The 24,876-nt window shown below is 44.3% G+C and overlaps 1 protein-coding gene across 1 annotated transcript; it reads left to right on the top strand.

Moving 5' to 3' along the window:
- The first annotated feature begins 3,004 nt into the window (after positions 1-3,004).
- FUS (FUS RNA binding protein) lies at positions 3,005-16,023 on the top strand. Its single transcript, XM_015823549.1, has 15 exons — positions 3,005-3,063; positions 6,077-6,104; positions 6,706-6,860; positions 7,540-7,681; positions 7,850-8,040; positions 9,096-9,306; positions 10,946-10,983; positions 12,438-12,470; positions 12,904-13,013; positions 13,657-13,786; positions 14,341-14,451; positions 14,771-14,918; positions 15,020-15,108; positions 15,362-15,509; positions 15,728-16,023. The coding sequence occupies exons 1-15, from the start codon at positions 3,051-3,053 to the stop codon at positions 15,765-15,767; spliced, it is 1,587 nt and encodes a 528-aa protein (XP_015679035.1). The 5' UTR covers positions 3,005-3,050; the 3' UTR covers positions 15,768-16,023.
- The last annotated feature ends 8,853 nt before the right edge of the window (positions 16,024-24,876 follow it).

Genomic DNA, 24,876 nt, shown 5'->3' with positions numbered 1-24,876 from the left:
TGATTGACTTCCGGGAGGGGCGGGTCCCAACTGCTGGGACACTTATAACCACAGGGCGGATGGTGGCTTGCGGCTGGGGGCGGGGTAACAGGGCGCAGGGCCAATGAGGAGCCCTGCGAGGGGGCAAGTCCCATGAGAGAGAGAGAGAGAGAGAGAGACAGAAGTGCAAGTGCCTCTGTCTCTCTCTCTCTCTCTCTCTTTCATGGGACTTGCCGGAGGGCCGTGGGAGGGCCGCATTTATATAGAGCAGGGAGGGCTGTTCGAGGGCCGGATTAAACCGGGCCGCGGGCCGGACTTTGGACATGTCTGCCCTATACCATTTCAGACAAGTGACTGTCCAGTCTCTTCTTAAAAACCTCCAGTGATGGAGCACCCACAACTTCTGGAAGCAAGCTGTTCCACTGGTTAATTAATTGTTCTCAGTGTTAGGAAGTTTCTCCTTAATTCCAGGTTGCTTCTCTCCTTGATTAGTTTCCATCTATTATTTTTTGTCTTGCCTTCCAATGGAAAATAAGTTGACCCTCCTCTTCTTTGTGGCAGCCCCTCAAATATTGGAATACTGCTATGTCACCCCTAGTCCTTTTCTCTAGACTAGCCATATCTAGTTTCTGCAACTGTTCTTCATATGTTTTAGTCTTATATTTATTATATATTCATGTTTTATACTGATGCATCCATTTCTGAATCAGTCTCTCTGTAAAAACAGGCCACTTTGCTAATCTGCAGCATAAATGCTGCTTAAATTCCATGTCATCAATGAAATGAAATGCAAGCAACTCTTGAGGATTATAGTGGCAGAATGAGAGAAAGGAAGACAAGCCAGATGGCGCAAAATAGCATTTATTGCACATGGGAAACATAGCAAACATAGCCTACCTCGTCATCCTTGAGGAGCTGCCCCAGAGGCCACCACTAAAAGGCCCTGCCTGCTCCAAGCACTCCCAAAACCTTCCAACGCTGATTCCAGGTTATGCACGTATAAGCTGATTCAGGTGGATTTGTGACTTTCTAGGTCAAAACAGCCACTTTCAGTAGCAATGAAGGAGAATATTTCTAGCTCAGGGCTAAAATGATGGTCCCTTGGTGCTCTCTGAGTTTTCTTTCTTTCTTGCAAATGTTTCATTACCCTAACTACTGTAGGTAACATCATCAGTACTGTCAGTTTATATTCTGGTGTCTTGCCTGTCTGGGTGGGTGGGGGCAGTCTTAGGGATTCTTTGGTTGGGCTGTTTACTAATGGCTCTGTGGCAGTTTCTTGATTGGGGTATTGCTTACTTGATTGTTGGTCTGAAGTTGACCTTGGAATTAATCTAATTCTAACATATAAGGAACGGTTGCTGGAATTGGATATGTCTAGTTTAACGAAGAGAAGGACGAGGGGGGACATAATAGCAGTGTTCCAATATCTCAGGGGCTGCCCCAAAGAAGAGGGAGTCAAGCTATTCTCCAAAGCGCCTGAGGCAGGACAAGAAGCAAAGGATGGAAACTAATCAAAGAGAGAAGTAACCTAGAACTAAGGAGAAATTTCCTGACAGTTAGAACAATTAACCAGTGGAACAACCTGCCTCCAGAAGCGGTGAATGCTCCAACCCTGGAAGTTTTTAAGAAGAGACTGGACAGCCATTTGTCTGAAATGATATAGGGTTTCCAGCCTAAGCAGGGAGTTGGACTAGATGACCTCCAAGGTCCCTTCCAACTTTTATTATTATTATTATTATTATTATTATTACTATTATTATTATTAATTATTAATTATTATTATTATCTGCGTGCTGACTGCTGGTGGGGAGGTGCTGGAATCCTTTTTTCTTTTGGGCTGGTTGTCTCTTTTGCATATTCTATAGATGTTGTTAAATAAATGTCTATGTGTCTATTGATGGCTGATTTGTCAGAGCGCCAGGCTTCTAGAAATTCCCTGGCATTTTTGGATTTGGCCTGGTCTAGGATTGTCACATTTTCCCAATTAAAACTACGGTTAAATCTATCTACACGTTGTGAAATTAAAGAATTTTCATCATCCCTTTTGACGGCCAGCCGGTGTTCGTGGATGCGTTCTGCCAGTCTTCTGCCTGTTTGTCCTACATAGTGATTGTTGCAGATCTTACATTGTATGTTGTAGATGACTCCTGTTTTTTTTGTCTTCTGGGGTTGCTGGGTCTTTTGATTTGCTTATAATGTTCTGAAGGGCTTTTGTTGGCCTGTGTGCTATGCTGATAAGTAGGCTTAGCAAGATCGGGGGCTGAGCTGCCAGATTTTTGCCCCAGCGCTGGCTACAGTTTCGGAGCCCTTTTCAGAAACGGAGCGTGCAAAACTGCACCAGGCGAAAAAGGGTGGACCGCTCAGCCAGATCTTCTCCCCCTCCTGTCCCGAAAGACGATGGGCCTGAAATGCAGCGATGCCTTTCATGGTGCCTCTGTCCTCTTAGAAGCGACCGATGCTGGATTCTCAAAACAGCTCAGAACTGGATCCGGAGTGTGCTAACCCCTGCGATCTATAAATCCGTTTTAAATGCCTCTAGATTCCTCTGACATTTCATCCATAGGGTTGTGTGTGTGTGTTTTTGGCGCCTTGCAAAAAAGACGCCCCCCCCCCCCGGTTCCACAACAGAGTCCCACAGGGACAGCTTTTTTCCCTGATTTCTCCTCAATTCCCCCCCCACACACTTCGTCCTTTGGTTGCGCCCAGGCTGCCGTCGTGATCTCATGCCCACCCAGCAGGTTGGGCTGATACCATTTCGATCCTGCGACGGGGGGGGAAGCAGCTGGCTTTCTAAACCTCTTCCCGCGGAGCTGGAAGTCTTTATTTCCAAATAAAGAAACTTCGGATGGAAGCTTGCGCGCTCATCCGCGAACAAGAGAGTCCTTTTTTTTTTTTTTTTTGAGAACGCAAGGCAATTGGCCTCATTCAAAGGACTCCCCCGGTCACCCCTCTCATCTAAGATGGTGCTGCCCGAAAGGAAAGGGGAGGGGCGGGTATATTTGCCGCGAAGGGAGCGGCCAGGACAGGCGGTGAAGGCGACGTGGAGGAAGGTTTGCCGGGAAGCCGCAGCGATGGCATCCAACGGTGAGGAGGGCAGGGGAGACTCGATCGGTTTCCCGGAGAGACCGCGAACCGGGATGCCGGGGCTCTCCAACCGTTGTAACGGGGCGGGGGCGGGGCGCACGTGCGCTCAGGGTTTTAGCGTGATTTCAGCAGGATCAAGTCGCTAGTCCTCGTGGTCACAGGGAACGGGCGATGGGGCACTAGGGCAAACGGGCTTCCGTGGAGAGGCTTTACCGCAGGGGTGCCAAATCAGGGGGATCCATTGCGGGAGGGAGGGAGGAATCGGGGGGGGGGAAGGAAGGCGGACGTGCCTCGATTAGAACCCGGAGCTTCGCCCTTTCATGCTTTTGGGTGGGACTGCCAGAGGAACCCGCGAGTGAGATTTCAGGGCTTCCGTTGAGGCGTGGCTTTGAAGAGAGCGCAGGGCGGCCGAGAGGCGAGGCATCGGTCAAGACGAGGAGTCGGAGTCGCGTCTCTGCCCTGTTTAATTTTGGGGAGTGGGACAAGCCGCCCCCTTCGGCACGTGGATGGGACGGTCAGAGCTCTCGACGGGAGGCTTTGGGCTGGTTTCTAGATCCTGGCCTGTTAAAAGAGAGCGAGAGAGAAGGTGCGGATGAATGAATGACTTTCTCCCCTGTCCGCGGAAGGGTTTGCGCATCGCCATCGGCCTTAACTGCGCCATCCGCTGCGGCCATTTTAGGTAAAGCGTGAGACCCAAGGGGGGGGGAGGGAAGGAGCGGAAAAAGAGAGCGAGAGAGAGAAACGGGGTTTCCGCGGAACTCTTGAGGGACAGGGACAACCACGCATGCGCAAGACGGACCGTTGGAAAAAATCGGGGAGAAGCTGGCTTTTGAACTAGGCAGTCGGGGAGTACGCATGCGCTGCCTCGTCTAGCCGGGCCCGCGAGTCTACGTGGGCCGACGGCGCGTGCGCGTAGAAGCCGCGCTTTTTTTTTTTTTTGTCGCAGTGGTACATCCGGGTTCTTCCTCCGGTTGCACCTCTTAAAAAAGAGTTAGAATGCCAGTTCGCCCACGCGCGCGCGCTCAAACGGCTGCTTGGCCGCTGAGGGAGCGCGCGCTCTCCTCCCCGCCCGTCTTCCTTAGTGGGCTGTAAAAGGAGCCGCTGGGCTCGGCCCCAATTCCACACACTCCCCTTCGGCCAAATCTAAGTTTGTTTAAGCTCGTAACTGAGCCTTAACAGCTGTTTCTGCTCTTATGGGTAGGTGAATTATTCCTCAGTCCTTGTTAAGCTGTCACTCATTTTGACAGCGCTGCCTTGGTTTCCCCGCGCCCCCCCCCGCTGTTTTTATTAATTGCTTGTTATTGCCATCATGGGCTGTTGGATAGTTTTTTAAAAAATGGACCTTTGCACAAGGAGAATTGGAGAACTTAGGAATTGCTTGCAGTCCCAGGCTAGAGCTGAAGGAAGATCTTATTCACTGAATTTGAGAGAAAACATTATTACATATGCAAAGGTGGTCTTTTTCATCTACCCCAAAATCCAAAACATGGAATGCAGTAATTGAGGCAAAGCAAAAAAAAGCATTTATTAAGGAGGATCAGATATTTTTATAGGGTACAGAAACAAATGATGGATACATTAATAAGTACATATGAAACGTCAGTAAGCAAATGATCAAACAGACATTGATTATATATGAGACTTATACAATAGAAGACATTGATTCTCATATATTCCACAAGTGGCAGATTTATGAGTGACACAGTCCCTGTCTTAGTCAAGTTCGTATCTCATCACTTGCAAGTATATTCAGGGACTTCCAGAATAGACTTTTGTGTAGTTGCTAAAAAAAGCAAGTTCTTGACATATCAAAATGGCCTTGACTAAGAAGAGAAAAACATGCTTTCTTAAAATTACGAGAAGAGGCCTAGATTGCAATTGTTAAAAATGCATTGTTAAAATTGTTAAAAGTCTAATAATGAAGTCTAACATTTCAGGTAATAGTTTGTTCCCTCGATTTTTTTAATTCCCACCCCCTCCCCTTCTGGATTGAAAGGATTCTTGAATTTTGCCAAAAAAGAGTTCTGCAAATCTGATTAAACTGACCACCAGAATCATCCCCAGCTGTTGCCTAAAACTCAAGCATCCAGATTGGTGTAAAGATGAAAAATATGGTCTCTGAATTTGGAAAGAGACACTAACTTTGCAAAGTTGGCTTTTTCACACATGCACTCCATGAGTCATGGATACTTCAGGCAAAGCAAAAGATGTTTATTAAAGAGGGAGGGGGGTCAAGTTTTTGTAGGTTACCAAAATGATGCTTTCAATATATCTGATGCATTAGAAAACAATAAACAATAGAAGATATTAATTGGATATGAGAAATAGTAGAAAGTACTGGTTCTAGATAACATTTCGTCAGCAAGAAATTTATGGGTTATGTACATCATTCCTTTTCTGAGTCAGGTTTGTATGTTTTTTAATATTGGCAAATGTATCTCAGGATTTCTAGAATATGCTCCCCATTTAGTTGCTAAAGATTGATTTTTTTTTTTAACATTAAAAATATTAGTTTGGTTAAAAAGAAAAAACATGGTTTCTGGAACTTCAAAAGGAGGCATGGATGCCATGTTTAAATGCTAATATCATCATTAAAAAACTAATGAAACCTGAAATTCCAGGTAACACAGCTACAACAAAGTTAAATGTGATGTTACAGGGCAAGCTCTGCTTTTTCACATTTGTGTTGTGCATAAGGGGTAGCATTTGAAGTGTAACAATATATTTTGTCACATTCTGCAAATCTCATGCCAAGCTGGCACACAGATTTTATAATTTTTTTATGCAATATTGTGAACCAGCACTGGGATACAGCTCTTTGTACAGATATATAGCCAATGCTATACAACTTGTGACATCTCAGAAATTGAAATAAAAGTCTGGGCATCTATTGGCCCTGATTCTTGGGGATGCTGGGAAGTGTAATACAAATTGGGGATTGCCTTTCACTGTGTTAGGTTCTCTAAATTTGTAAAGTGGATCTGTTTTAATTTTTTTCCCAATTCTCTTGCAGATTATAGCCAGTCAGCAACAACACAGAGGTAAATAACATTGGAATTAATTTTCTATTTATGAGTAACATGTTTATTATATTTTGTTTATCAAATTTAGCAATTAAACTGTACTAATAACCATAATTCCTTACAAATAGTATGTCTAGCCCAGTTGCACTTAGGGGCTAAAGTACAGAAAGTTGCTTAAATTAACTATCTTAACTGTGTATCAAATGCATTAAAATAGTGTGTATCCATATCTTACTTCTCCTTAGGGAATATTGCTTAAAATTTCATTTATTTTAGAATATTCATTAAATTTCCTAATGCAATTTGATAACAGGATGACCCCATAATGCTCAAGTTTCCAAGGGCTGTTGGAAAGCCATTAAATTGTTCCAACCATAGAGAATATTAAAGCTGTTTTTAAAGAAGTTTATAATGTATTGCCTATTTCTGAGTATTTCCAGTAAGTTTTCAGAGTTACACAGCACATTTGTGGAGTTATCAGCTATCTTGGAAATGCACGTACAACTTTTGTAATTTAAATGGAGTACCCTAGATATACAATGAAAAGCAAAAATACAGTCTGAAAGTTGTGGAAATAAGTTCCTTACTTAGCTGATTTTTATCTCTTCTTTTCCACTAGTTATGGGGCCTACCCAACTCCACCCACACAAGGTTATTCTCAACAAACTAGCCAGCCATATGGACAGCAGAGTTATGGTGGCTATGGGCAATCAGCGGATACTTCTGGATATGGCCAAAGTAGTTACAGCTCGTCTTATGGTCAGACGCAGGGCTGTGAGTACAGTAGTCTTTATTTTTCAACTTCATAACTACATAGGAAAATGTGAGAGATCAGCTGAGCTGGGGAAAGAAGTGATTCTGGCTTGTTTTTTCCAAGTCAGTTCTATAACACGCCAACATATAGACTTGGTTTATAGAGGCAAAAGTATGAAAATGACGCTGTTGCATCCCATCCCATGATAGATAAGGTTTGGTGGTAATTATTGGAATTTCTTTGCTTGTTCACTAAAATGATAGAATTTGATTCGGGATTAGAAAAATGACTATTTGTAAGGTTGTGAGACCTTTTGTATTTCCTAACTTGGCAATAGTATCTGTTCATTAAAACATCCGTGTTAAGGCTGTGCTGTACTTCAGAAGCAAATGCAGCACCCTTCTGAGTTATTAAAGCAACCATGTCATTTTGCAGGATGATATAGCTATTGTCGAGAGGCTGATGCAGCTATGTGATCTTGGCAACAAATATCTCTCTTTAGTGGGTTGTAGGCAGGTCTGGTGTTACATGCTCCTGCAGATTCCAAACAAACATACCTTTTGAACCAAATACAAACTCTTGTATTTAATTCAAAGCTATAAGTAATGGTAGGAAATCCTGCAGCCATTGATATGACACCAGATTTAATGCTGATTTATTGCTGAACTTTCCCCCCCCCCTTCTTGTTTTAAACATTAGCTGGATATGGCACTCAGTCCACACCACAAGCTTATGGCTCATCCACAGGATATGGCAGTAGTCAGACTTCACAGTCGTCCTATGGACAGCAATCATCCTATCCCAGCTATTCTCAGCAGCCAACCAGTTCCAGCACTGGAAGGTAAATGGGCTAACTCCTGGTTTGTTTGTTTTTTTTCTGTTCGGAGTTGTGCGATGGGGCCTGGAGATGGGAACCTGAAGAATCCTAATAGGATAAAAACATGGGCGTACTTTGAGGCTAGAACGGTATTATTTACGCTTGTTTTGTGTGTGTGTGTGAAATCTGCAGTTATGGCACCAGTTCCCAAACTTCCAGTTACGGGCAACCCCAAAGCGGGGGTTATGGCCAGCAGTCAAGCTATGGCAGCCAGCAGCAAAGCTCTTACGGGCAGCAACCTTCCTACAACCCACCTCAGAGTTACGGCCAGCAGAGTCAATATGGCAGCAGCAGCAGTAGCACCGGAGGAGGCGGCGGCGGTTGTGAGTAGATTTTTCTTTTCAACTCATTGTCCTTCGATTCACACACGTGGCTTCACCTTGGTTTAAATTTTGGCAAAGGGGAATTCTACAGCACGGCTTTTCAACCAGTGGTACGGGTACCACCTGTGGTACATTGGCACCTGGCAGGTGGTACGCGACCATCCTAGAAAAGTGGTAGCGGGGGAGGGGAATGAGCTGAACCGGTGGCAGCACCACACAGGCCTGAGCGAGAGATGGCTAGAGCTGCAGGGCTGTCAGGGCTCAGCGGAAGCGCCAGGATCAGTGCCGCTTTCCATCTGATTGGCGCTTCTTCTGGGCTGTCAGGGCTCAGTGGAAACGCCAGGATCAGTGACAGGCTCCAGCTGGAGCTTGGCGCTGATCCTGGCGCTTTTGCTGAGCCCAGAAGAAGTGCCAATCAGCTGGAATGTTGCAGCATCTCCAGGGTCTTGTGATTTACATTCAGATGCCTGGCAACTGATTCATATTTATGACGGTCACAGTGTCCCAGGGTCATGTGAAGTGACCAAAACCTGCTGCAACCACCCAGCAGACGGGGGGAATAAAAACCACACACCCTCACCCCACCCCTGCTGCCAATCCTCAACAGAAATGCTCACAACAATGAAAACTTCGGACAGGAGGAAAAGCGCCGCCAGGTCGACAGGCAGGTGTCTTGCTCGGCTGTGGCTTGGGGGGCACTTTTTTCAGTGCCATTGTAACTTCGAACAGTCACTAAGCGAACTGTTGTAAGTTGAGGACTACCTGTACTGTATCACTTTTTTCCTTTTTTTTTTTTGGTCATCAAGTTTTTGACACCTTGCTAGGCGACTGGTGGTACTCGGATGTTGCCATATCCTAAAAGTGGTACAATGGGTGAAAAGGTTGAAAAGCCCTGGACTAGAGAATATAATGTCTGATTCCGTTGGGATGGGGGAGTAGGACCACTGCAAGAATTTTACTCTTCCTACTCATGTTTTCTTATTGTCGGAAGTCAAAGGTCATGTCATGTAATCTAAGGTGGTTTTTTTTTTGTTCTTTTTCCCTTCATTCTCCAGCTGGTGGCTATGGCCAGGATCAATCCTCCATAAGTGGTAGTGGAGGAGGCTATGGCAGCCAGGATCAAAGTGGATACGGGGCTCAACAGGACCGCAGCCGTGGCAGAGGCAGTGGAGGAGGAGGAGGTGGCGCCGCCGGATATGGTAGAGGTGGCTTTGATCGGAGTGGTGGTAGAGGTGGCAACAGAGGTGGCCGTGGAGGTGGCATGGGGTAGGTGTCTAATAGGTTGTTGTGGTAGAGGGAGCGGGTTTTTAATTTTTTTTTTCTTCTTAGTATTTGAAAAAAGCTAAGCGTTTCTGGGAGGGTCCAAAATTTGAAAAACGAAAACAAAGTTTTGGTGGAAAAGGCTGGGAAAACCACCTTGTACACAATTGGTGTGCTTTTTTTTTTTTTTTAAATCGGGGTGAATTCTTAATGACTGTCAAAAAGGTATTCTGTTACCTGCATGTGAAGGAGTTAAAATTACTTTCTGACAAAATCAGTCATTACAGTAAACAAGTTGGTGCATGGGGTCAAATACGGTATTTTCATCTTGTTAATCCTACCTGGATTTGTTGACCAACCTCAAAGGTGCACTTGATATGAGTATCAGTACCATTCCTCAAAGGTGGATTATACTTCTCTGTGACACGTGTTACAGTCATGTACAAGTACGTAGAGGATTCTCATACTACAAAACACAATACTACTAGAATTTTTTGCAGAAAGGAGATTGATAATAGGATTGTCCTTCAATTCCACCCCAGCGTAAACCTAACGAGGGACATGGAAGGGGGCATGGTTTATATGCTGATAGCAACTTGAGGTTTCTATGATTGTTTCAGCAACATGCTTCTGGGCAAATTATAAGCCAGCTTTCCTTGGGGTGAATGCTATGGTTTAGCCATGTAATGGCTGTCAAAATTGGGTTTAAACGGATGTGTTCATGTTTACTCATTTCTTGTACTTGTGGTTTACGAGTGACCATGTAGTATCCTCAAACTGTTCTTGGGTACTTGTACTGCCTCTTTTTTTTTTTTTTTTAAATCAAGGGGTGACTAAAGTTGGTATTTGAAAATAATTGCCAATGATTGCTAAGCAACATTGACCATGTGGGGTTCTGATTGGGGGAGACAAGATAGTAGAGAGGTGAGTATAGATCTGGGTAGTTGAAGGGTTGTTTGCTTATGAAAAGTTGTTGCTCTGTTAACAATACCTGCTCTGTTAACAAATTCTGCATTTTGTGTGCCACAGGTGTGAAAGTCAATGAACTTTAATCAAATCTCCACCTTCCACATGTTAGTTAAGGGTCTGAGGAAGGGAGAGAGATCTTTAATGGCAGGCAGATAATGCAGTGTTTAGAGCTGAGTGATTTAATATTATGAGTATTCTGATGAGAGAATGGGTTTTTATACATGCTTTCAAAGCAGATATCTGCATGTAGGATTGTATACAACAAAGGCTTTGCAAAAAACAATAATTTGAGAAAAGTGACCTAGAAATACAGTGTGCACGGTATGCAATATTTTAAAAACAAGCTTGGTTCACCAGTCATGCCAAGACCAGGAACACCTACAAGGAAAACAACTTTGTTCCAAAAGCTGCATCAGGACGCCACATGTAACGGGTTCAAGATCGGAAGCAAGATTGACTAAACATTAGCAATTGCAAACCTTTTCAAGGGTATCATGCTTTATTTAAAAAAAAAAATGCTGAGGGCAAGAAAAAGGTGGAGCAGGTTGTCTTTAGATCTTCAGGAAGAATCAAACATAAGTGTTGGCCAGCATCTTAATGGATATGGTGTAGTTTCTAGCAACAAACCTTTTTAGCCATGGAAAAAGCATCATTATCTTCTAACTTATCTCCTCAGCGGTGGTGAGCGAGGTGGTGGCTTCAATAAATTTGGTGGTAAGTCCAAAGAGTTCAAAAACTTGAACCACAAAAGTGTATTTCTATTATATTATTTTTCGGAGACTCTGTTTGTATGCCAAAGAAATGAAAAGCCACCGTTTTATCAGATTAAAAAACCTATGGGAGCACTCCCTGTTGTGGCACATATGCCAAAATGGTTGGTTGTATCTGTGGTGCCGATTTCCACGTTCTGGGTTTTCTACTCAGCCAAGTTCTTCGGGCCAATTTTAGTTGTATGTTATGCAACAAGACTGGAGAAAAAATATGAAACATAGACTTGTGTTTTGTGGGAGAACACGTGGAAAAATTCACTTCATAAATGTTGGGCTTGTGTGTTGTCCCTTGTTAGAAACACACATGCAAATGTTGGCTTAAAAAGTGTTAATGGAAGTGCATGCGGTCCTGAAGAAACATGGAAAAAAAATGAAGGTTTATGTTACCTTGTTTAAAAAAAACTGGTACAAGAAGGAAATGCGAGGGGCCGCTCCTTTCAAACCGGAATGTATAATTTTGTCTGTATGAAACTCTTAAGAGCTCTTTGACAAATAAATGTTTTCATGGGCTTCTATTTTAAAGAAAGTTTGGTTTTAACATCATGAAGTTTCATAAAAGGTGGTCTTTTTTTTTTTTTTAAACGTGAATGTACCAAAGTAAACTAATTGGTTTTAAGGAACGTTCCCATAGTGTTTGCTGAAAAAGGCTTGGCACAAAAATTTTAAAACGGTCTACATAGGATTGTTTAATGCATTTGAGACCAGTGTTGGGCATACGCTTTCAAAAGTAATTATGATTGGATGTGCTGAAAGGTGTCACAATGTTTTTTTTAAAAAGAACTCTTGTGTATAATATGTTAATAGAATGGTGGATGCGAGTAAAGAACCTGATGGTTTATCAAAACTAAAGATCTAATCTTGTAAAAGGACTTAACTCAAAATGTGTTATGTGGTATAATGTGGTGTGTCTACTTAAAACACATAGCTCTCGTGTTCAAGAAAACGAAACGGAATAGGTTGCAGAATTCTGCCACAGGCCTCATGGTGCTGGAGATTTAAAAAAAAATAAACTGATCAAGGGTCAATAAAAGACTCTGGGTAGCAGTGACTAATGTGTGCTGTGAAAGTGGAAAAAGTAGATTCCTCCGGGTGGTTTTGTCCCGTACCGTTTTGAGTGTCTCTCTGGAGGCCATGTTCCTCCCTTCCAAGCTGCAAAAATTAGGTTCTATATGTCCTGGCGGAAAGAATGCTTAAACTGGTTATGTAATAATCTCATCATTAAGACATGGAGTGCTTCTGACGGGGCGGGTATGTTTTCCTATATTCTAATCGTCAGGCTGCATATGTTCAACACTGGCCTGTTTCTAATGTGAATCGTGATGGTGATGTGAAAAAAAGGGGGGGAGCCCACTCTCTGTCTAACTGAATCTTTCCTTCCTTGTTTTCATGTGACAAAAGGACTGCGGGACCAAGGCTCACGTCATGATTCTGGTAAGTGGTTGTTTGACTGGTATACTCATGCCACTTAATAATTGAAACAAAGCTTTGAACCGATCACAAGTATTCTGTCTTAAAGACTTGTGTTCCTCAAGACCAGTGAAGCAGTGCTCAAGGATAACTTGAGACTTTGATGGGCATCTTCAAATTGGCCTTGTGACCTCTGGGATGCTTGTGAATACAAACTATTAAACTAGCTGATTTCAGTTGTGTTAAAAACAAAACAACTGTAGAAGAAATAAACTTTAACATAATAATGCAGGATTGAAGATTTTTGTTGGCATTTTAACCAAAGAAAATGTCTGTTCCCTTTGATAAAATGGGAAGATTGAAATGGAATTGAAAATTTGTACAGCCCAGAATGGGTCGATACTAAAGTGTTGTTTGGGATTTATTTTGTTTAAAAGTCTTCATTCTTTTCTTGCAGCTAGTGAGCAGGATAATTCTGACAATAACACCATCTTTGTCCAAGGACTTGGTGAAAACGTAACCATTGAGTCGGTTTCAGAATACTTTAAGCAGATCGGCCTCATCAAGGTAAACAAATACTCTGCACTATCATGGATCCATTTAGCAATACGCTAGTGGGAATCCAGAGGACCACCATCTAGCTTGTGAATCACATATAAAGACAAAATTTGTGTTGCTCTTGAAGCAAGAAAATAGTAGATTCCAAGATGATTTCACATGTTTTTATTTGTAATGTATCTTTCATCTAAAGGCTAGTTAACGTTTTCATATTTCACAAGACAAAATTTACAGAACAAAAACCAGTGCAAGATGGGAACGCTTCTGTTTGTTTGTTTGCTTGCTTATTTGATTGATTGCTCTTTGTTGATTATAAAGTAAGTGTCAGCTGCTATGGCAGTGTTTCTCAACCTTGACAATTTTAAGGCATGTGGACTTCAACTCCCAGAATTCCACAGCCAGCATTGCTGGCTGTGGAATTCTGGGAGTTGAAGTCCACATGCCTTAAAATTGTCAAGGTTGAGAAACACTGTGCTATGGGTTTTATGTTTTTATTACTTTAATTTAAGCTGCCCGGAATCCTATATTTGAGATGGGGGACAGTCTCCAGAAATGAGCCGCAAACAAATATTGTCCCTAAATAGTTGTATGAGCAGGTATGGTAACATGAAAACGTCATTTGATCAGGATGTCATCTCTCGTGTCTTTTTAGATGAACAAGAAAACCGGGCAGCCTATGATTAACCTGTATACAGACCGGGAGACAGGAAAACTGAAAGGAGAAGCCACGGTTTCTTTTGATGATCCCCCGTCTGCAAAAGCTGCCATTGATTGGTTTGATGGTAGGTCGCTGATTTGGGATTGTATTTTTATTGCTGGGAATTGGTCTGGCTGTGTTCAAGGTGATAGGATAGGATAGTGATGGCGAACCTTTTAGAGACCCGAGTGCCCAAACTGCAACACAAAACCTACTTATGTATCATCGGGTGCTGGGTGGGCATGGCCAATTGGGTGGGTGTGGCCAGTTGGGTGGGCTTGGCTGCGTTGGTAACGGCAGATTGGGTGGGATTAAAAAGTTCAATCAATCAATTCCAACTTTGCGAGATCTTTTTTTTTTTCCTGCAAGAAGTTGAAATTGATTGACTGATTGAACCTTTTTTTTTTTTGCACACGGCAGAGGCCTAAAGCGAAAAGGTTTTATAAAACCCCCAGCTGAAGGCCTAGGACTGGGGCGGCGACGGCGTGCGTGCCCACAGAGAGTGCCCTCTGCGTGCCACAGGTTCACCACCACGGGGATAGGAACTGTCTCAGTGCCACTGGAATTTAAATGAAATAAAAAGTAGTGTTAATGATGAACACAGTAGTGGACAAAAGCGTTTCCCCCCCAATTCTATAGGGAAAGAGTTCTCTGGCAACCCAATTAAAGTTTCATTTGCCACCCGGAGAGCAGACTTCACCCGAGGAGGGGGGAATGGCCGTGGTGGAAGAGGCCGTGGCGGTAGAGGAGGTGAGTAATGGAACTGAACTGAAAAGTAATGGAGCATCTGCTTATCCATCTTCCTGCCGTGCTACATATTATTGTCCTATTTTAAGAGAAGAGCAAGAATTGGTCCTTCAGCACCGCAGTGAAGGTGAAAGCAGGGGCCACGTTCTGTGGTAGGAGGTGGAGATAAAAAGGATGGAAATACCTTATAATGCCGTACTTCTTGACCTCAGCAATTGGAAGATGTGTGAAATGGCTGAGGTTGAGAAACGACTGTTAACGGTGGATGAGGCAGTAAATCCTGGCAAGAAAACGTTCTTAGTTGCCTTGAATTTTTCTTCAGGACCAATGGGCCGCGGTGGATTTGGTGGCGGCGGCGGCAGTGGTGGCGGCGGTGGCAGCAACAGTGGCTCCAGTGGAGGCAGCCGGGGTGGTTTCCCTAGTGGCGGAGGCGGCCAACAGCGTGCTGGAGACTGGAAGTGTCCCAATCCGTAAGTTAAAATCTGTAGCAATTTGCGTGGCGGGGAAGATGGTAGCGAGTGGTGAATTTATTGGATTTGTCATGGCTTTCTTCCCACAATGTCTACCGTAGGACGTGCGAGAACATGAATTTTTCGTGGCGCAACGAATGCAATCAGTGCAAAGCACCCAAACCAGATGGGCCTGGGGGACCACATATGGGTGAGTATTAGAGAGTGCATCGGCTGCACTTAAACTACTACAATTCTTACCACCAGAGAAGCATCATCTACAAGGAGTGAGATTTCTCGTTTGCTTTGGATGGGGAAGGACACAAATGTATGACGGTCTTCGGCCGAGATAGTTTTTGGTTTTCGTTTTGTGAAACGCATAACATGCTTTATCATGGAACGGTCTGAAGATAGGAAAACAATAGTTGTGCTTTTGAGATGAGCAATCTCTTCTCTTTTCCCAGGGGGCGGATTTGGTGAAGAACGACGTGGGGGACGGGGAGGCTTCGACAGAGGTGGTTTCCGGGGAGGCCGAGGGGGAGACCGAGGCGGATTCCGCGGTGGAAGAGGCGGAGACAGAGGCAGCTTTGGACCAGGAAAAATGGACTCTAGGTAAAATTTATTTCTAGGAGTGGGATGGGTAGCTAATACCATATTTCTGTACCTGAATAAAAAGTCTCCCAGAGGCTATTAAGATCTGTGTCAGGCTTTTCACTCCTAAACACCTACCAGTTTCACCCGTAATAGCTTGCCTCTGGAGCACTGCTAACTATAGCTGGTAGTCACAATCTGTAATTTTAAATTGAATTTTTTTTCTTCTCACTCTGCAGAGGGGACCACAGACAAGACCGCCGGGAGAGACCTTATTGAGCCAACATAAGATCCCAGACCATGTGAATTTATAAACTTTTTTTATTTTGTATGATGTCTAACTTCATTGCAAATTGTGTACCCCATGTTGAGTTTGTGTACAGACTTTGTATGCCTGTCCTATTTTTTTTTTTTTTGACTGTACTTGGACTAATCCCAGATTACAAAAAATATATTTTAGTTGTGTGGTTGTAATTGCAAGGCGGGGGCGGACATAGAGCTGAATAATAAAGATGTTTTCAGTCAATTCTCAAAATAATCGTATTGGTTTTATGTCACGCAGGAAATGCTACGCCAAAGAGATTGCTTTAAATTCAATTTGTCCTTCAAGTCTGAACCGGAGAGACTCCCAGGGCTAATTTTGTTAATTTCAACATACTGTACATTTTTCCTGTAAATGGTTTTTATAAATGTTCTGAGTAAAAACCAGTGTAGAAATGTTGGCGGCTATTAAGCTCATTTGTTTTCAAAATCTCACATGTAAGAATACAAGGAACAGAGTCTCATTAAGAGTCTGATGTTGCCGTTCTACTTACTTACATCACTGAAATTCCCATGAAGTACAGGCAGTCCTTGTTTAGCAGACACAATTGGGACAAGCAGCTTGTGACACTGCAGTTTGCTTATGATGTTACTTCAGCTGTTCTTCGCTTTACAGACCTGCAAAAGTTCTAAGTGTGAGAACTGGTCACAAAGTTAACTTTTTTCATCAGTGTTGTATGCAGACGGTTGCTAAAAGAGGTCTGCCTTCACTGAATGCAAAAGCTGGCCTTCACTGGCCTTTTTTAATGTGTTGAAGTGCAAATAATTGAGATTGTAACCTGTGCAGACAAAATTTGTCTATGCAAATAGAGAAAGGTGGGAATGTGGATGTACAAATAATCTCCCATCTTTACGCTGATTGTGTAAAATGGATGCAGCTAAGGAATGAGGTAAAACACCTACTGAAGGATGGACGCATTTTACAGTAAGTCTGGAAGAGGGATAGCAGGTTCTAAAAAGGAAGAGGGAAAAACAATGCAGATTTCTTTCCCTTTTTTTGACACAAGTTATCGGAGAAAACAGGATAAGCATTGTGGATAGTTTCCCTGTCAAGCACCTGGGAAATGAAGAGATCCATGCAGTTCAAATGTGTATAAAGATTTATTGTAAGCTTAAGCTCTCTGTAAGAAATACTAAGGGAAAAGGGAGATAAGAGAGGTATTTAAAGTGGGCTGGCTCAGCCTGGTCATCTACATTCCCAACTTCCAAATGTATCAATTTCAATTCCTAAATCTCAGCAAGAGTCAAGCTGGCTGGGATATTAACCTCAACAGGATTACAGTACAGCATAAATCAGCGGTGCCCATTGTCCAACTGTTCTTACGGAAGAAAGATTATGGCCTTAGTTGCTGGTATAATTATAGGTGTTGCAATTGAATATTCTAGACCAGTGGTGGCGAACCTTTTAGAGACTGTCCAAACTGCAACCCAAAACCCACTTATTTATTGCAAAGTGCCAGCATTGTGGTGCCCTTGGGGGGGGGCAGGGAGGTGCCTCAGTGATGCCTATGGCACGCAAAAACGGAGTGCAAAAATGGGCCACCGTGCTGCAAGGCGCAAAAACGGCTGCTGCTGCACCGTGGGGTACAGATACATGGTGCTGCACCATGCAAGAACGGGGCAGGGCTAGTGAGTATCACGCAGACACTAGCTCCCCCCATTTGCAGCACGTGCGGCCCTGTGCACGCATGTAAAATGCTTCCCTCTCCCTTTTCTTCCAGTCCACCAATCGACAGTGGTTGGTGACCTCTGCTCTACCACCTTTACTCAAGTTTGCTAGTCGGCCGCTTCGCTTTCTTTGTGCTGGGCGGGGCTCCTGCTCCGGGCGGCGGTGGCGGCCTGATGGATCTGCTGGTGGCGGCGGCGCGTGCGCCCACAGAGAAGGCTCTGAGTGCTGCCTCTGGCACACGTGCCATAGCTTCACCACCACTAGACCAGTGGTGGCGAACCTATGGCACGGGTGCCAGAGGTGGCACGCAGAGCCCTCTCTGTGGGCGCACGCGCCGTCGCCCCAGTCCTAGGCCTTCAGCTGGGTTTTATAAAACCTTTTCGCTTTAGGCCTCCGCCGCCGTGTAAAAAAAAAAAAAGGTTCAATCAATCAGTCAATTTCAACTTCTTGCAGGGGGGAAAAAAGATCTTGCAAAGTTGGAATTGATTGATTGAATTTTTTAGTCCCACCCAGTCTGCTGTTACCACCGCAGCCACGCCCACCCAATGGGCCACACCCATCCGGCACTCGAGGATGCATAAGTGGGTTTTGGGTTGCAGTTTGGGCACTCAGTCTCTAAAAGGTTCGCCATCACTGTTCTAGACCTTCCACTTAGCAGTTCTTGCCCTTGTAGTTTAAGTTTTTCATTATCTCCATCTGTTTATTAGATTTGTATGCTGCCCATGTCATCTAGAGGTGACTGGGCAGCTTACAAACGTTAAAACGGTGGTAAACGTTAAAACCATTAATAATGATGAGCCATACGCTATATTTCTGTACGCAGAAGCTGGCTTAAGACAGTGATGGCGAACCTTTTAGAGATTGAGTGCCCAAACTGCAACCCAAAACCCACTTATGCATCGTTGGGTGCCAGGTGGGTGTGGCCCATTGGGTGGGCGTGGCTGCAGTGGTAACGGCAGACTGGGACTAAAAAGTTCAATCAATCAATTCCAACTTTGCAAGATCTTTTTTTTTCTGCAAGAAGTTGAAATTGACTGATTGATTGCATCTTATTTTTTTTGCACATGGCAGCGGAGGCTTAAAGTGAAAAGGTTTTATAAAACCCAGCTGAAGGCCTAGGACTGGGGCGACAGCGCGCATGCCCACAGAGAGGGCTCTGCGTGCCGCCTCTGGCACCCGTGCCATAGGTTCGCCACCACTGTTCTAGCTCCAACTTTCCTGAATGGTCTCCATCTGCATTTGTACAGAGCTAGCTTCTGCTTGGGGGAGGGAGACCTGGGGCTATTAAGAAAAATGGGCATGCTTTTCTGCGTTTTTAAGATCCTTTGAGGAAATATATTTTTCTGCCCTTTTAATATTTCCTTCTCTGGGGGAGGGGGCTGACTTCCCACACCCCCAAAAACACATGACAACGGGATGTGTTTTTTCTACTCCTTTTGGAGGCTACAAAGCCAAGCTGGAGCATTCTGCAAAGTTTGCATGCCTCCTTTGATCCAGAGCTGGCTCAAATAGAAATTTTTGTCTGAGAGGCAAAGACAAATCGGGAAAAAAAATATATGTACAAGTATGTAAAGGCTGCCTAAATTTTCTCAGGTGAGGCTGATATTTCAGACTTGCCTATCTGGGAAGAAAAGGCCAAAGAACATAAATTTCTATTGCCAGGATAATTTATTTTCTTCTTGTTAATTGCGAAGTCGTGTCCGACCCATCGCGACCCCATGGACAACGTTCCTCCAGGCCTTCCTGTCCTCTACCATCTTCTGGAGTCCATTTAAGTTCACGCCTACTGCTTCAGTGACTCCATCCAGCCACCTCATTCTCTGTCGTCCCCTTCTTCTATTGCACTCAGTCTTTCCCAGCATTAGGCCCTTTTCCAGTGAGTCCTTCCTTCTCATTAGGTGGCAAAAGTATTTGAGTTTCAACTTCAGGATCTGGCCTTCTAAAGAGCAGTCAGGATTGATCTCTTCTAGGACTGACCGGTTTGATCGCCTTGCAGTCCAGGGGACTCGCAGGAGTCTTCTCCAGCACCATAGTTCAAAGGCCTCAATTCTTTGTCGCTCAGCCTTTCTTATGGTCCAACTTTCACATCCATATCATTGGATTGAACCATTTGACCAACTGAAGCTTCAAATAATCTTTTGTTTTAAATGAAGAGGTGTGAATGAATTTATCTTCTGCTTCTTGGCGACTCTAGTACTATGTCTACCGACTCTTGCAGAAAACTGTTTCTCCGCTTTCGAATTCTTGACCTAAAGGAGTCACTGCTTTACAACCTTTTGCAGATGATATGCAAAGGGCAACTGGCAAATCCAGTTTTCTCATGCAAAACTCTTTTGACTTGAGATCAATGGATTTATCTCAGGTCTTGATCTTGACCAAGAATACTATTTTTTCCCCCAAGGGTGGTGGTTGCAAAAAACTGGTTTTACAAGACCAGACGCAGATTGGAGTTTTGTGTCCAGGGAATATCCCTTTGGGGGAAAATAATCTGGGGCAGTAATTACTACAGCTGGTAGTTTCTCTGACTGCTCTGCTCGCTAAATGTGATATACCTGCCTTAAGGTATGGGAAAGATCACGCAGAAAATAGAAAAGAATGGAATTTCCATTTCAGTGGCTTGCAAAGGAAAAAAAAAAAAAGGAATTTGCAGAGAGCCAATTTGTGTCAAGTAAGGAATTCAAATAAGGAATTCAATTTTAATGTTATTTGCATGGTTTCTTCCTCACCCTTTTTTCTTTCTTTCCCCACCCACCCAATTCTTTGCCTGTCTTGTAATCAGTCAGTCATCCTTTTCCAAGCAGTCTAATTTTCCAAAGCTGAAAGATCCAACTTGGCTCTCCCTAGATTTAACTCTTAATATTCAGAAAACCTCCTTAAAAAAGATGGGATAAATCCAAATTAAGAAACCTGTGTTATAACGCTGATAGCCTGGATTTCTTTTAAGCCACTCAAGGCAAGTGTACTTTTTCTCTACAGCAAGTTTATTGGAGGCAGAGATAAAGGACAACTCAAGCTGATTTAATGGGATCGTGCTGAAGAATTTAAAACTGGATTACTGGGCTTAATTGATCTTATTCTGCTGTCAACTCTTCTGCTTGTCACTACCCTTTGATCTTCCACCTCACCCGTGTGTAGTAACCCAAAGGAGCACCTGCTTTGCCACGATCCCCCTTACTCAGCCGTTAGTCACAAAGGGAATTGATGGAATGCACAGGGTTAATATTAGTGACATCCTCTGTGTCGTTACATAATCCTAACTTGTCTCCAGTTCTCCGACAGCCGGAAATCCACCATTACAGAACATTGTGGCCTCCAGTAATTGAATAATTGACAATCACATGGTATCTTATTAAACCTGAAGGACGGAAACAAGTACTTATAAAAGGATCTGTTCTCAGCATTGAAATGCAGTTATCTCCAGGTTGAGATCAGGCTGACTTACAAGTGTGTGTGCTCCGCGCGCGTGTGTATGTGTGCACCCAAGGATAGGATGTTGCCTCGGGCAAAAATGCTGTGCCATCTACACCAAATTTTACAATGTCCTTTTTTCCCCCCCTATCCCATTTGTATGGCCCAGTTTGATCTCCCGACTTCTTCTGAGCTGTTATTGCCTACCAAATTTATGCAGTTAAGGAAGGGCTGAAAGAAATGTCTGATCATTTGTAAACGAGCCACAGTTTGAAGTCCTTGGTAAACTATGCCTGAAAGGGCCCCCACTAGTTTACCTGATGCACACCCAAATGCTTGGCATGGAGGATGATTTAGCTTTACTTTCTCTGATATTCTTTTCTAAATAACAGAGAAATGGAAGAGACCTGGACCAACAGGATAGAATTGGATCTTGATCTTGTGCAAGAATGTTTAAGGATCGATCCTTGAGAAGGGTTTTAATATTGGGTTAATTGACTTAACCGGGATGCAAGACTGAACAGGATTACCAAAGGGGGTCAGAATCAGGATGAAACCAAATTCTCAAGATGATTACAAGTGAGTATTCTCTTAAGCCAGTGGTGGCGAACCTATGGCACGCGTGCCAGAGGTGGCACTCAGAGCCCTCTCTGTGGGCACGCGTGCCGTCACCCCAGCCTCGCCTCCCCCCGTGACCCCCTTCTCTCCAGTAGCCCCCCTGAAGGAGAGTCGCCCCCGAGCGTGGCCCACGCAGAGCAGCGCAGCGCAGCCAAGGACATGGCAGCCAGTCAGCGTAGACAAGACTCTGCCCTCACACCCCATCGTGCACAGTTGATGCTGCAGGGCGCGGGCAGAGGGCGTGACCGCCATAGCGCTGCTGGGCTGCCTGGGCAATCTGTGGCGGGACCTGGAGATGGTGAGTGGCCCTGCGAGCAGGTGGGGTGGGGGATGGGGGCGGGGTGGGGTNACTCGGTCTCTAAAAGGTTCGCCATCACTGCCCTATACCATTTTAGACAAATGGCTGTCTAATCTCTTCTTAAAAACTCCGGTGATTGAGTCGTTCCACTGAGTAGATAGTAGATGATAATATGATAGTCCAGTGATGGCGAACCTTTTAGAGACCGAGTGTCCAAACTGCAACCCAAAACCCACTTATTTATTGCTGGGTGCCGGGTGGGCGTGGCTGTGGTGGTCATGGCAGATTGGGTGGGTGTGGCCAAGGTAGGCGTGGTCACCTTGATGTTGCTCATGGGGAGGGATGCCTGTGGGGGCCAGGCAGGGTTGGGGGAGATCCAGGGGGTCTCTGGCAGATGTGGCAGTGGCCAGGAGGCTTGTCCTGTGGGGTGAGGCGAGGCAAGGTGGGGGTGCCATTGTCACAGGGCAAGGTGAGACGGGCTGGGGCGGCTGCTGCCTGACACCATCGGCCCTGCGCCCAGAGGCCAGCGAGCGCATGGGTGCTGGGATGCATCTGGCCATGTGGGACCTCAGTGAGTTAGCAGGTGGCTGGTTGAAGAGGGATGGTTGCCATCTCCGGGGCATGGCATGTGTGCCCACAGAGAGGGCTCTGAGTCCTGCTTCTGGCACGCGTGCCATAGGTTCGCCACCACTGTGATAGTAGACATTGAGAAATGGCATCAGAAGCAGAGAAGTGTACTCATCATTGTGGGCACGCTCATCACAGCAACCTTGCGTGCAAGTTTAGGCCAATAGTGAATCGTCCAAGACCTGTTTTCCGAACGGATTATGGACTTTCTCCACAAGGCAACACTTGAGCCACCCACATCACCCAGCTCCTAAACACAAATCTCCTTTGCATCCATCTAGCGAAACATAGCGCACACTTTCAGAAGGCTACAGCCTCATCCAGATGTGTTGGTAAGCTCGTCTGGGAATGTTAGTAGCCAGGAATGCTTCTTGTCCCCTGAGGCTTACCTGCTGTGGCCAACAAGCTGACTCACGTGTCGCGAGACAGGAAAACTTTAATTTTCCTCTTGCTCCTGACAGACATTGAGTCATTCCTTCGTGCGTGTCATTTGACCGGAACACAAAACTTGGGAACTCCTGGAATGTTCAAGGATTGAAACAGCCTCTCTGGGATTGGAACAGGTGACACCAGCAGATCTGTGGGCCAAGAAACAGAAGAAGAGAGAGGGTTAAAGTAAGAGAAATGGGATCTGAAGTCCAAAAATCCCTACTTCCTTCCATTCTGTCTGGTTCTCAGTCTTCTTTCTTGTTTGCCTCATGGCTGCTATCAATGAAAGTACCGTTCTCTTTCAACCACGGATTGAATATGGATTCCACTAATCTGGCCTTTCCATTTACCAAAGTTTTTTGCGCCCTCTGTCCCTCTTCTCAAAGATGTTATCTCTGGCACCCATTTCTTCTTCAGATTCTTGATTCCCCATCAAGTACCCCATCATCCCATTCTTATCCCTGAATCCAACAATAATCTTTCCTTCCTTATTTTTGTACTATCAATTGCAACTTGCAGGATTCTCCCAAGGCAGGGGTGTTCAACTATGACCCCTTTACAATTTGTGGACTTAAACTCCCAGAATTCCTGAGCCAGCCATGCTGGGAGTTGAAGTCCACAGGTCGTAAAGGGGCCCTAGCTGCCCAAATCCTGCCCCAAGAGTAAATTTACCATGGTTCGTTCAGTTTCCTCCATTTTCGGGGTTGGAATGAAAAAACAGATCCATAAACTAATCGCAAAGGGTGGGATTGGCCCATCAAATTGCCAAAACCACCAACCAAGGTTACAGTAACCTGTACTTAAGTAATTTTTATGCAAACCCGCTTTTGTGTTTCCGTCTCCTATCCAAACATGCTATTTGTTCTCTAGAGTTCATATAGAAAATTTATTTCAGCCGAGTTTCCGCTTCCTGCTTGGGAACTCCCCGTTTCGTCAACATTTATATTGCGGACTGTTAAATCAGAAGATTTGCAAACATTTTTTTTCCCATTGGGACAAGAGTCATTGATAGAAGATAAATATTCAAGATAAGAATTGCCGTACTGGACCAGACCCAAAGTCCACTTCTTCTAGTTTCTTTGTTCCCACAGCGGGCAACCAGGTGCTCATGGAAACCGAAATAAAGGATTCATAAGGACAGGGGTCTCCAACCTGGACAATGTTAGGACTTATGGACTTCAACTCCCAGAATTCCTCAGCAGCCATGCTGGCAGAGGAATTCTGGGAGTTGAAGTCCACAAATCGTAAAGTTGCCAAGGCTGGAGACCATTACATAAGGACAATCATGTCTCCTATCTCTTTGTTTTTAAAGGACTGGTATTCAGAGGTTGATATTCTTTTGTGGCAGTTGTATAAACCATCATGACTCTTAGTCATTTATTTAGCTGCCAGAGGTAATAATTCCTTTAGATGGCATAATTAATACTCAATGTTTATCTTATTTACATGGACGTGACGTGGGCCTTAAAACACATGGATAATATAATAACAAGTTCTTAAGAGTTGTAACTGGGGCATCAAAGACCACTAAAACCAGTATGGCTTCCCAGATTGAGTTCATCTCTCATGCAGAATCAGCATGTAATTTGTTTGGCATGGGGTGGAAGCCAGCACTGTGATTTCTAAAGCATGATTTAGGGCTTAATCTTAACAACTTAACAGCTACAGTGATTTATTTAACAACTGTGGCAAGAAAAGTCATAAAATGGGGCAAAACTGACTTAGCGACAGAAATTTGGGGCTCAATTGTGGTTGCAGGTCAAGGACTATGTGTAATGTAAAGAGAATAACACAAAATAATATAGCTCTTCCGCCCAAAATATCAATTTGGAATATTCTCTCTCTTGCCAAACATGATAAGTAGTTATCATCCCTGGTGATAAATGCTTATATTTTGCAGAGTTTTCCTGCTCTTTAGAAGAACATCGTATCAAAAATACCTTCTGAGAATCAGGCTGATGCAACAAGTTAAAAGTGGAGTCCAAACATTTTGAATTCAGCTCTATCCTTGAATGGAG

The sequence above is a fragment of the Protobothrops mucrosquamatus genome, unplaced genomic scaffold (assembly GCF_001527695.2).
Source record: "Protobothrops mucrosquamatus isolate PMUCROS unplaced genomic scaffold, P.Mucros_1.0 scaffold1908, whole genome shotgun sequence".
Classification (NCBI taxonomy): Eukaryota; Metazoa; Chordata; class Lepidosauria; order Squamata; family Viperidae; genus Protobothrops; species Protobothrops mucrosquamatus.
This window is presented reverse-complemented; position numbering and strand designations above follow the sequence as displayed.